Source organism: Engraulis encrasicolus, chromosome 7 (assembly GCF_034702125.1).
Source record: "Engraulis encrasicolus isolate BLACKSEA-1 chromosome 7, IST_EnEncr_1.0, whole genome shotgun sequence".
NCBI classification, from domain to species: Eukaryota; Metazoa; Chordata; class Actinopteri; order Clupeiformes; family Engraulidae; genus Engraulis; species Engraulis encrasicolus.
The window spans coordinates 50,211,308-50,223,599 of NC_085863.1; the positions used below are offsets into that span (position 1 = coordinate 50,211,308).

The 12,292-nt window shown below is 42.1% G+C and overlaps 1 protein-coding gene across 1 annotated transcript in view; it reads right to left on the minus strand.

Moving 5' to 3' along the window:
- Positions 1-12,292, minus strand: part of camk2a (calcium/calmodulin-dependent protein kinase II alpha) — a 75,337-nt gene that overhangs the window by 44,532 nt on the left and 18,513 nt on the right. The window contains exons 4-6 of the mRNA XM_063203844.1: positions 8,078-8,132; positions 7,063-7,128; positions 948-1,020 (exon numbers count right to left, since the gene is read on the minus strand). Of these exons, the coding sequence (XP_063059914.1) occupies positions 948-1,020; positions 7,063-7,128; positions 8,078-8,132 (194 nt within the window). The remainder of the gene's footprint in view (positions 1-947; positions 1,021-7,062; positions 7,129-8,077; positions 8,133-12,292) is intronic.

Below are 12,292 nucleotides of genomic sequence, written 5' to 3' on the forward strand. Positions count from 1 at the left end.
AGACTTTTTTTTTATTATTGACTTCTGCAACTTCTGCAAGCAAAGGACAGTTTCTAGTGAGCTCGGGTGCATAGGAGAATGTTAAACCCCTCTATCATTTGCACACATGAAGCATTCTTAATATGGTACATTTTCAAAAGCTGTAATCCTTGGAATGCTAGAGTGAGACTACAGCCAATATATATTTCATGATGTCATGAACCTATACCATGATTTTAATGACAAAAATATGTCTTGACAAAAATATGTCAATCATGGTAAATCAAAGTGAATTCAAAAATGTATGTAATAACTATGGTAATTATTTCCTCTGCATCTTTATTTCTGAGTGACTCAGCCTCTCTGTGATGGTCTTATACCTGGACACTCATATTGTCCATCAATACAACTTATTTGAGACATGTTGCAGTTATCAAATTAGAAATGAGTACATATGTCCCCCAAAACAATATTTTTCTTGGTTTTAACACTTAATATGTTGTCCTTTCACTATTCTCCATCTAATGAATGGATTGAATGTTTTGAAAATGATAGCAGTTTGATTTTATTCACAGTTAATCAAAGGTCACAACTTCACCGGAGTTGGGGTTTGTACCTTGCTCATCATAATTTAAAAAAGGGGAAACTGTTGTTGTCTGGCAATAAGAATAATCTCTTCCCAGAAGATCCGGCTCAGACGTAACTTGGAGAGAAATGTAAATGTACTGGAGCTCGCGGATGGCAAGGCCAGTCAAGGGTAGATGGGTATGGGTATGTAGAGTAAACATACACTGATCTGAATAGACTAAATGGACAAACAGTGTTTTTGTATTAGTGTTTTGCGTATGAGGCTATGTAAAGTTGTCCACGTCCATGAGGAAATGTAAATTGAAGGGAGTTTACGGATGGCAAGGCCAAGCTTAGGTAGATGGGCTATGTAGATTAGAGTACCGGTAGTTGATATTTACCTTGAGGTCTCTGTGAACAACTCCCATCTGATGGCAGTGCAGCACAGCCTCCAAGATCTGCTGGATACAATGACTGCACAGGGACAGAAGACAACATGATCATTTGTGGAACTCTGTGTGTGTGTGTGTGTGCGTGCGTGCGTGCGTGCGTGCGTGCGCGCAAGCTAGTGTGCTACTATAATTCTATAAAACGAAATGACTGAGTGGCTGAGAACGACATGCAAATGTCAATTAACTCTGATCACCGGCACCTTATTGTTATTTACGGACGGCACAACTGTCTGCCACTGTTTAGGTGCTCAGGAATGCAATTTGGTAACGTGAGCCTGCCATGCAGTGACAGGGGAACTGTGAGAGAGCAAATTGCGCACCTTGGCTGGGGGAAACCGACTAATTAGCTGATAGCACGTGCTGTCAGTCTTTGCACCCCAGAGAAAAGAATATGCAAAGTGAGTTTTGTTGTGTTAATTCAACACTACTAGAGTCAAATTTATCATTCATAGTGTTTTGTTAGTGCGGAATTGAAGCGGTGGTGTAACGCCGCATTATGTAATAACGGTGCAATATGTAATAATGTAACAAATTATTACATAATGCGGTGACAATTGCCGCATTGTGTAATAATTTACGCATTTCGTAATAAATTTCTTGAACGCATTTCGTAATAACTTTTTTCTCATCTTGTAATAAATTATTACAAAATGCGAAATTTATTACGGAATGCGGCCGCAACTTTTTTTTTTGAAGGAAATGTAATAACATGGTGCATTATGTAATAATCTATATAGATATGTTTTTTCTGCACTTGGATTCAGTAGGCACCGCACACACATAGTCTCAGTGACATGGTAGTCACTGCCCTCTCTCTCTCTCATTCTTCTCAGTTCTCAAACTGCTCGAGAGTCGTGAATGATGCGGTTAAAACCGTTAAGAAATCATTTCACAAGTTGTTGCGTGCAACGAGACTTTCTGCTACATTACACCAATTTACAGCGAGATTAAATAGGCCAGGTCTAAACACTTCACGAGGTGGTGAAAACTTGTCTTGCACGTGGGTCTGTCTCAGGGCGCGGATCTCGTAAGCGCAGGAGAAACCTGTGCAGTTCTGGTCCTCTGTGCGAGTGGGCTATCCACTACTATACACAGTAACCACATAATGATGAGAGAGAGAGAGAGAGAGAGAGAGAGAGAGAGAGAGAGAGAGAGAGAGAGAGAGAGAGAGAGAGAGTGTGTGTGTGTGTGTGTGTGTGTGTGTGTGTGTGCGTGTGCGTGTGCGTGTGCGCGTGTGTGTGTGTCCGCTGACGCACGGAGACAAACCTGGCCCATATTGAGTAATTGATTGCAGGTTAAACACCACCAAGTCTCATTTTAAGAACCTCAATACATCAATTTAGATGTGATATATGTCAAAATACCGAATTATTGCATAAACAACATTTTCAGAAAACCTTGGCAAAAATAACGGCGGCTTCTTTTAAACAAACATTTAGAATCCGACGTAGATAGAGGGAGTCGCCGCGTTCTACAGACATATTAAGCACTGCAGAGAATAGGCCAGATTCTAATATTGTAACACCTTTCCAGACCTATAGGCTAAATTTCAACAAGTTAAATGGCCTTAAACAGTGGCAGTATCCACCAGATACCGTCTGAACCGTTTTATTATTTAAAATAATAATCATATTTTTTTTGTAGGTTTCCTCCATGTCAATGCGCTGCAGCAGCGCCATGAGGGTGTGCCAGACCGTTATTATGTGGCACTTCATTAGGTTTCAAAATAACATTGTTAACCTAATAGAATATCTGATTGATATAAACTCTATTTGTGCATATAGCATATTTAATTTTATGTTTTCGATGTGTTTCCCTCATTGTGGAGATTCTCGGTTGGATCCAGAGTCCTGAGTTGAGTAGGCTAGGTGTAGCCAAAAGAATCCCCCTCCCCATCACAGAGCTATCGCGCACTACCACCACCACCGACTGTTTTTATTGCCCCAATCCCCACGTTTGCACAGTAAGATTGTCATTATTAGGGTATGTCACATGACTTTTTTGGAGTTTATTAACGCTGCTGTACTGGCCTATAGCCTAGAAACTTGACTGTGACTTTATGGCGCTTCGTTTTTGTCGGAAAAAAAAACCCGATATGCTTCCGAAGCATAACCTGACACGGTGGTTTTGAACTGCTGGAGAGAGTGAACCTCTTTCTCCAGGCCCACATAGTATCCACATTTCCATCTTTTTTTCTGAAGTTGAGGACTGCTTCGTACCTCTGTCAGTAACCGAATCCCTTCCGACGTTGTGTCTTTTGCGCATGGAGTGGACAGTGTGCCAAATTGGGTCGTAGCAATGTTTTAACTAACCTATATGCAGTAGCCTACACTCACGAGGGATGACCAGGATTTGAAACAAACAGGTTTGATTCTTGCGGTGATTGCTGATAGCCAGCTGGTCCAGCGGTGGATTGCGTGTCGTAACCCTAGCCTACACAAAACCAGGCGAGACTCGCTCTTGCAGACAACATTGCTCTGCGAGAAAGATCATCCCTGTCTTCCTGGCGATTCATCCCCTTTGTCATCGTCCCTCTTTTCCTGTTAGTAATTTGGACCTGGCATGTTTATCCCCGTAATTTGTAAAACATCAAACGTGCGCGCAGCACTTTACAAAGACGCAGGTATCCTCTCTATCAAAGGAACGCTTTCTCCGCGTGTGGTGTGCTAGATTTTCCGTATCCTCATGGATTGGCAAGACATGTTGGGAGACTTCAATTCAATTCAATTTACTCCCGATTTTGTAGAGATATTATGCTATTCAGCAAAATGTCAGGACCACGTCAACGTTAGTTTGGCAAATAGCCCAACGTTGGCATGCTGATGCAAGACGCATGCAAATAATAATCGATCTACTTCCCCAAGCATAGCCTACTGAAAATGTCCAGCATGTCCAACGTGTTTTACACATTCAAATAGGCCTACTCCCACTAAAGACATCTCCCAAACTCAACGACGAGTGCTGCCAGTGCACATTTCGCCCCTAGCACCACACACGTGGACAGCTCACAATGCAAAAATAGGTAGGCTATATAGCCTAGGTAATATTTGTGCTGGCATTTTTGTTTCAGTTTTGTAACGAGGATTATAGCAGCTGAAGACTTGATTTCTTCTAGCCTACGGGAATACTTTTTTAGTTCGGTATAATTACGGACAATGCAAATAACTGTTTTTTGTGACATGCGGACATTTTTGGAGGGAATATAATCGAAAGTCCCGCCGCCTGGTTTATTGTTTTGTGACGTGCATGTGGATGAGCTTTATTGAAGTTTCATGTAATAGGCCTACTGAGCAGTGAACTGAAATTGAAAATAGGCTATATGCCATTTTTACAACATGGCATTTTTCTCGGGTGCTATGAGTCATTGTTTTGCACCGAGTAGGAAACGTTTGACGCCATGCCACTCACAGTGAGTGACCATATTATTTCTCATCATTGTCGGCAAAGGGTAGGGCCTTCAACCATAGCCTATTGTATAGTTTAGTCTTTTTGTAGCCTGTAAGCCAATCCCCTCGTGAAACTATAACGCGCTTCACATAAGAGTAGTGCAACGGTTTCAGCACCATGGACAGAGGGCGCAAGTCAATTTAAGCGGCAGGCATGTCTTTACTCCACGGCAAATGCCGTTTTTGGGAAAAATATTAAAGTAGTCGCTATTTCTAAGTAGCCTATGTAATGGTCTACTTTGAGACTGTTTTAGATTTGCCTATGAAATGCATCTCTCATGTGAAAGCAAAGGAGAGATAGGCCTAGATATCGCCCCCCTGTTTATAATCGCAAATTACGCATGGCCACAGACAGCGCGGAGACCCAGAACAGTTTCATATTCTAGATAAACCAATAGACCCGCTGATCTGTCTTTTTTAATACACAATGCACAAACACAGTAATAGACCATTTTCAATAGCCCACATACAATATAACTGTCCACTTTTCCCAGCCTCTCTACTACAACCAAAATGGTTGGTAAGCCTACATCCACAAGCGAGAGCTGAGCCAGTATTTTAGTTGGACTCCCTCTATCTACGTCATAGAGGCTCTGCCAGCGAGGAGCCCAATACTTCAGAAGTAGCTGTAAAATGATAGGCCTACATTTTCATAAACAAAATTGCAGTTTGGCTTTGTTATAGACTGTGAATTTCACATATATGTTTCAAAACACCTCTCCTGACAACATCCAGTATATATTCAGTTATAAATTTCACCTAAACGTTACCCTTAAAGATCAATATGGGCCAGGTTTGTCTCAGTGCGTCAGCGGACACACACACACACTCTCTCTCTCTCTCTCTCTCTCTCTCTCTCTCTCTCTCTCTCTCTCTCTCTCTCTCTCTCTCTCTCTCATCATTATGTGGTTACTGTGTAGTAGTGGATAGCCCACTCGCACCGAGGACCACAACTGCACAGGTTTCTCCTGCGCTTACGAGATCCGCGCCCTGAGACAGACCCACGTGCAAGACAAGTTTTCACCACCTCGTGAAGTGTTTAGACCTGGCCTATTTAATCTCGCTGTAAATTGGTGTAATGTAGCAGAAAGTCTCGTTGCACGCAACAACTTGTGAAATGATTTCTTAACGGTTTTAACCGCATCATTCACGACTCTCGAGCAGTTTGAGAACTGAGAAGAATGAGAGAGAGAGAGGGCAGTGACTACCATGTCACTGAGACTATGTGTGCGCGGTGCCTACTGAATCCAAGTGCAGAAAAAAACATATCCATATAGATTATTACATAATGCACCATGTTATTACATTTCCATCAAAAAAAAAGCTGCGGCCGCATTCCGTAATAAATTTCGCATTTTGTAATAATTTATTACAAGATGAGAAAAAAGTTATTACGAAATGCGTTCAAGAAATTTATTACGAAATGCGTAAATTATTACACAATGCGGCAATTGTCACCGCATTATGTAATAATTTGTTACATTATTACATATTGCACCGTTATTACATAATGCGGCGTTACAGGTGGTGTTTACTGTGTAGAGCTACTGTAGGAGGCTGATGGGAGGGTGCCATGGTAACTGATACAGATGTTGATACTGGTGTGGTGGCAAGCCAACTTTCTCATCCGTTTTACGGTTACATAAGGCACACAAGTAAGTTAGAGTGTGTTTGTGTTTCCTGTGATGAAGGAAGAGATTGATTGTTATACAGGCTTACCCCAACTATACACAATCGATGGTAAACTGCTCCTACTTGACTTTACATCAGGTTAACAGTAAAAAAAAGTTTTGTGATATGCTTGTTTACATTAACAATTACAAGTTTACATGGACAATTATAAAGAAATGCATACATTTGAATATTGACCACCAAGCATGAGAAATCACACTCCTAATTTCAACTCCCTGATGAAGGTCTAGACAGCTGAAACCAGTCTATTTTATTACCATTGTACCCCAACATATAAATGAAAATCTCCAAAATATTTCAACGCCTGGACATACTGCATATGTGTCCCAATCTTTCACTGTACTGTACTTAAGGGCAGCGTTTTGAACCAGAACTTGTTGCTGATTGGTTTGCATTTTTTAACATTTCTGCTTTTGGGTTCCACCCTAGTAATGGCTTTCCCAATCCAGAGTTCCAGGAAAAATGGCTAAAGTTTTTCTTTTTTCTAAACACTAACTGGTTCAAAGCCTTGCTTCAAGAACCCAAACCATATCTGAAGACTGACCCTGATGGCCACTATTATATGCCTGACTGGCATACTGACTGACTGGGTCCATTCTATCATCCAAATTCGCGTCAACTCTTCTGCTTGGCCTTGCGACAATGTCACAAGGCATCATTGACGATAGAAGTTTAATCCAATATCTACACAAAAGTGCAATTCAAAGGTCATTTTCTCATTTGCAATGGGGGTAGATGGGGAATGTAGAAACGTCCCCCAAAAGTTGATGTGCCTAGGCTGACAGCGGAGAAACTTCATGGTTTTCTCCTCGGAGACGGGAGCAAAGCACAAGGCCATAAGCACAAGTAGAGGACTGGAGTGTGGATACTGGAATGGAGCCACTGAGTGAGTGATGCCCGGAACTCATTAGCCTTCATCCTCTTACCTTGCATCAGCTTCACTGTAGTACTCACGAGCCACGATGTCCTCAAAGAGCTCTCCACCTGTCACCCTAGTGGACACACGCACACACACACACACACGCACACAAGCACCCGCTTTACTTGACTGGCATATGAGACAGGCGTCAGCTCTTCCTGTGTCAGTCATTGTCTATTCAGTTCATTGGCTGTTCACCCCTGACTGGGCTGTTGGTTGAGTGATCATTTGACAACCACACATTACTATGTGTTCTAGTTGTCTGTGTGCGTCGACCATATATGTGTGTGTTATTGTGTGGGTGTGGGTGTAGATGAGTGGATGTACACGTGCGATGGTGGAGTGCTCGCCTTGTGCTGGTTCAGTGTACATGAGGTGACCTTAAGAGCGAGTGCTGTTTTCTCTCTATCTGCTCTGTTCTGTCTCTCAGCACTTTCATCTCCTGCTGAGTTTCCTTTTTCATCTGAGATTTGAGAGGTCTTTGTAAACACGTTTTTCCAACTCAAAGGCAAAAATAATACGTTTTGAAGCAAAAGCACACAAAAAACAGATGACAAATGTGAATCACTTTGATGGTGAAAGACATTTGTGATCAAAGTAGTGACATTTGAGATATGGAAATTTTTCATCAGTATGATTGTAATTCTACTTTAGTGCTTTTTTAAGATTTCAAGCATTCAAGTTTTCAAAACATGTTAACTGATATCAAGCAAAACTCTTTTATCAATATTCCTCAAAACAGGGATATTATTCAACTCATGGAACTTAAGAGATCCCATTAAACCTTTCAAGTGTGCCATCACATATATTTGATCAGAACTATGGGAAAATGTTGAGTTCTCACTGTGAACATTCGGCAGGATTCATAACACTGGCTTCTATGGGAGCTGTAGAATATTAGAGTACAACAGTAGAACTTCTGAGAAAAATCTGTCCTCCTAAAAGAGTTAATAGGCTGCTATAGTATATATGCAATAATGTAGTAATATACAATATCTGTGTTGTAAGGCATTGGAACTCACAGGTCAAATATCAGGTAATGATGTCCCTCCTCTGAGATGCTGTCATGGAGACGCACTGTGGAGGGAAAAGAAGGGAGGGGGGTTGGGGGTGGGAGACAGGTGGGTTTCTGTTAGGCCATTATGTTCATTGTTAAAATGAAAAAGAAAAACATCCAAAAGACACTTTTATGTACTGACAATACTTCTCCTATCCTAGACAACGTAGTAGTATTATTCAGATTCCATGGTGGCGTTTCTCCAGACAGACCTTTTTTTTAACAGTTTTGTGCAAAACAACCAGTTGCACGGACACGCTGGGTTTGTGAATGCAGAGAGACATATTTTATCTGCTCGCGGTATCTGTGCTGCAAGAGAACAGATAAGCCTTTGCACAATTTAGCCCACCAGCGTCCGCCTCTTCCCGCCATGCAAAAGTGTTATGATGCGCTCGCATGTGGGTGTGGGTGTGCACTCAGAGAGATGGGAGAAGAGCGGGGGGGTGGAGGTGTGGGAAGAGGGGAAGGGATGGAAAGAGAGAAAGAGAGAGAGAGAGAGAGAGGTGTAGAGAAAGGAAGAGGGGGAGGGAGACAGAGGGAGAGGAAGAGATAGAGTCAGAGAAAGGAGAAAGGAGAGAGGACTCATGCTTGTCTGTGTGTGGGTGCTGGGATTGGAGAGAGCAAGAGAGGAGAGCTGCTGTTTAGATAGCTCTAACTTGCCACAGCCAAATGCATAGCAACCAGTGAAAAAAAATTACATAACTGCCAGAGCGAGTTTCAGACCATTATTCTCTGTCTTTTTCACAGCAATTAGAGCTGCAAAATCACATTTGCCAACTTCCGCTGGAGCTGAAAAATACACACATGAAAAAACAAAAGCAAACAAAGCAACAAATCCCGCTGTACATCAGCTGCCTTAAACTGACAGTATATTTGAACAAAGCTGGAGGCAAAACATATACCGGTAGACCTGAAATGGCATCATCTGAACCCGTTAAGACATGGCGTTTTAAGTCATAGTGCATTACGTCACTAAGTCGTAGGGCATTACTAAGGCCCTGTGTTATGTCATAGTAGTGTAGTACTAAGGTAGTTAACTTTTTAATAACTACAGCGTTCCACTGGTGGAACGACATGCATTATGGGGCTACCCGGCCGACACTGAGTTCAGAAAGTTGTGTGATTTCATCATTATTGTAAGGCGTTAATTAACATAGGTCATGTACAGAAGTTGCGTAAATGGTGAGTCTACAAGGATACTAAGCTTTAAAACCACATTTTCAATTAAAACCGTTTATAGAATGGAAAGCCAAACCAGTTTAAAGTGCCGCCTTGGAACACATAACTTAATTACATGGTGGCGTTAAGCCAAAAGCAAGTGTAACCGAGGTCTTCATGTGCAGTCCGACACTCATGACTCTAACGTGTGACCTCCAAATTAAACCAACCCTGGCAGTGTGGGAGTGGCGGAGCACAGATATGAGCTGAAGCTCTAGACTGTAGCGCTCAGAGCCATTGAATCTGTATGAGGATTCAGGAAGAAGGTTTACTATCGCCAAACTCTGCTAGTTGGGCATCCATTACACGAGATTGAAGTCAAAATTTCATAGAGACCATCACACCCATCTGGTGAAGTGAAGTGAAGTGGTGAAAAGGGAAAACCATCATATAGTGTACATAAAATACCGTATTAACATTGCTTATTAAAACAATGTGTATTACATCTAAAATAAGCACAATGAGAACCTTTCATTAGACGAGTAACCATCAAATAAAAGTTATGTTATATTAATGCATCACTTTCCCCACTGCCTGCATGGTGAATATATATTTTGGTTGTTTATTTCAAGTACATGCATTGCTTGCAAATGCTTTTCTAGTACTTCAAAGCTGTTATCTGCCACGCCTGCTGTCTGTCAATATCCATCTGCAGGAATGCATTTCCCTCAGATTAGCCTGACTGGTTGCCTTGGCTGGCTGAGCGAGTGTTTGTTTCCTTTGTGGCTGCGCGCAACATGACAGGCTTTCTGTCACGTCTGACTAGCTGCTCTCAGCTGCATCAATTATCAGCAGGGAAGTACAGTCAGTCACTCAACATGCGGCAGCCAGCATCATACCACTGGCTTCCCTGCCTCTGCATGCATCCTCCACACAGGGAAGCCAACAGGGGGCAAAGGGGTCCGTTGTCCCGGGCTCAGGGAGAAGAGGGGCACAGAATTGGGTCATTATTACAGTGTAATAAAGAAGGGGGGCCCTTTCAGATCACTTTGTCCCTGGCCCAGCCAAAGCTGTCAGTGGCCCTGCCTCCACTTACTCCATAGACTCATAACAGGGGAGTCGGCTGGGTGGAATCTCCTCCAGCAAGGCGATGCTGATATTGTCTACCAACAAAAAGCTCATCCATGTAAACAAGCGTAAACAAGCATCGATACGGGACAATGTTTGCTAACACTTTCTTGGCTGAGTAGCAGTGGCGCAAAAACATTCTGGGTTTTCCTTGAACTAGTGACCCAACACCACTGCCAAAAGTCACTTGAATTTCCAGTCCATCAAATACAGATATGGCACATGAGGCACACAACTACAGAAACTCACAAAAAAAACATTATTCACTAAGTGTAACAAATCCAAGTACATAAGCTTACATTATATAACGTGCAGCCGTGCATACAGTCACATACTAATGATAGGCATGTAGGGGTGGGCGGTATGGCCAAAAATGTATACCTCGGTATAATTTTAGCCACGGTATATATCACGGTATATATCACGGTATTGTACATTGTGTATAATATGAAAAAATTAAGCGTTTTGTGGCTAAATGACCAAAAGACCACTTTTTGCATTTTATTTTTTTAAATGACTGGTCAGACGTTGTTTTATCTATGTGGGAATTCTTGTCATTCAAATCATTTGAAAACACATTTTTAAACTTTTACAGCCTTAAAAGTAAATTTACACTCCAGAATTGAAATGTTTTGGCATAACATACAATTGCAAACAATTGTAGCCTACATTACACATTTTGTATTGAGTAGTTTTTAATGAAATGCCTGTGCTGCTGTTATTCCTCTGCGAGTGTGCAGGACGCAATGCGCTATTGCGGTAGACGGTATGACACAAAATCTCTATCATTGATGAAAAAATACCGCACACGATATTATACCGCGGTTACCGCCCACCCCTATAGGCATGACATTTAGCATATAACTCATCAAAGCAATGCCTATACACACATATAGTATACTGTGTAAGCCTACCAAATGCTGATCATATACCAACCACAGACATTCCAAATGGTATGTTTTACATGCATACCGTATGTCATACAGTATGTTAGATGTGCCAACTGTACCTTTCATATTCATCAAGACTTTGATTAAGATTTCCTGTGATGTGCAGTTGAGAATACTGTGGCATGGTTTCCAGATCTATTAAAAGCATGGCTGTTGCTATGCATTAGCAACCCAGACACAGTGCAAGCAAGCAGTTTAATACAATTTTTCATCAAATTGTCCTTGAGAAGAACAAAACTGTCACTTTTAGTGACCAAACACAACCCTGACAAAAAAGGGAAATGTGGGGCTTTTTTTTTTTTTTTTAATCACAAACTGTTGCCTGTGTGCATCATGCCAACCTCATTGACATGCAGTTTTCTCCAAATGAACCCGCAAAAGAAAAATCTGGCAGCCACGCTCTCTTGGCAGCTCACACCTGCACCCACGGGCTCTGGGCCAAATCATCGGACTTGTTGGTCCCCTCTGAGTACCTTGTGGGGGCGTGGGAGGACAGGACAGCATTGGCTATACGACAATTAAATAGCATCAGTTGGTGCAGAGAGAGACCGTCGCTGACAGAGCAAACAAAAGGAAGTGGCGGCACACCCCCACCCCCCTCTCTAAGCAGGCTACGAAGACAAGACAGATCAAGCCTCCGGATAGAGAGAGAGATAGATAGAGGGATAGAGAGAGAGAGAGATAGAGGGACGTAGACCTGAAAACAGAGCAGCACAATTACACAAGTGTTGAACTTCAGCCACAAGACCACCAGCACTAATGACAGTGTGAAGCTGTGTTGTTTTATGTCTCTCAAGACAGTTAGTGTGTGTCTCTTCTTTTCTTGAACCAGAGCAAACGCACACCCGCAGCACCCTCATGAGAGAATGTAAAATAAACTTTGCCGTTACTCAATTGGCAGGGTAGCGGCGTCCATGTAAGCCTGGGAGATTACATTAAAGCCG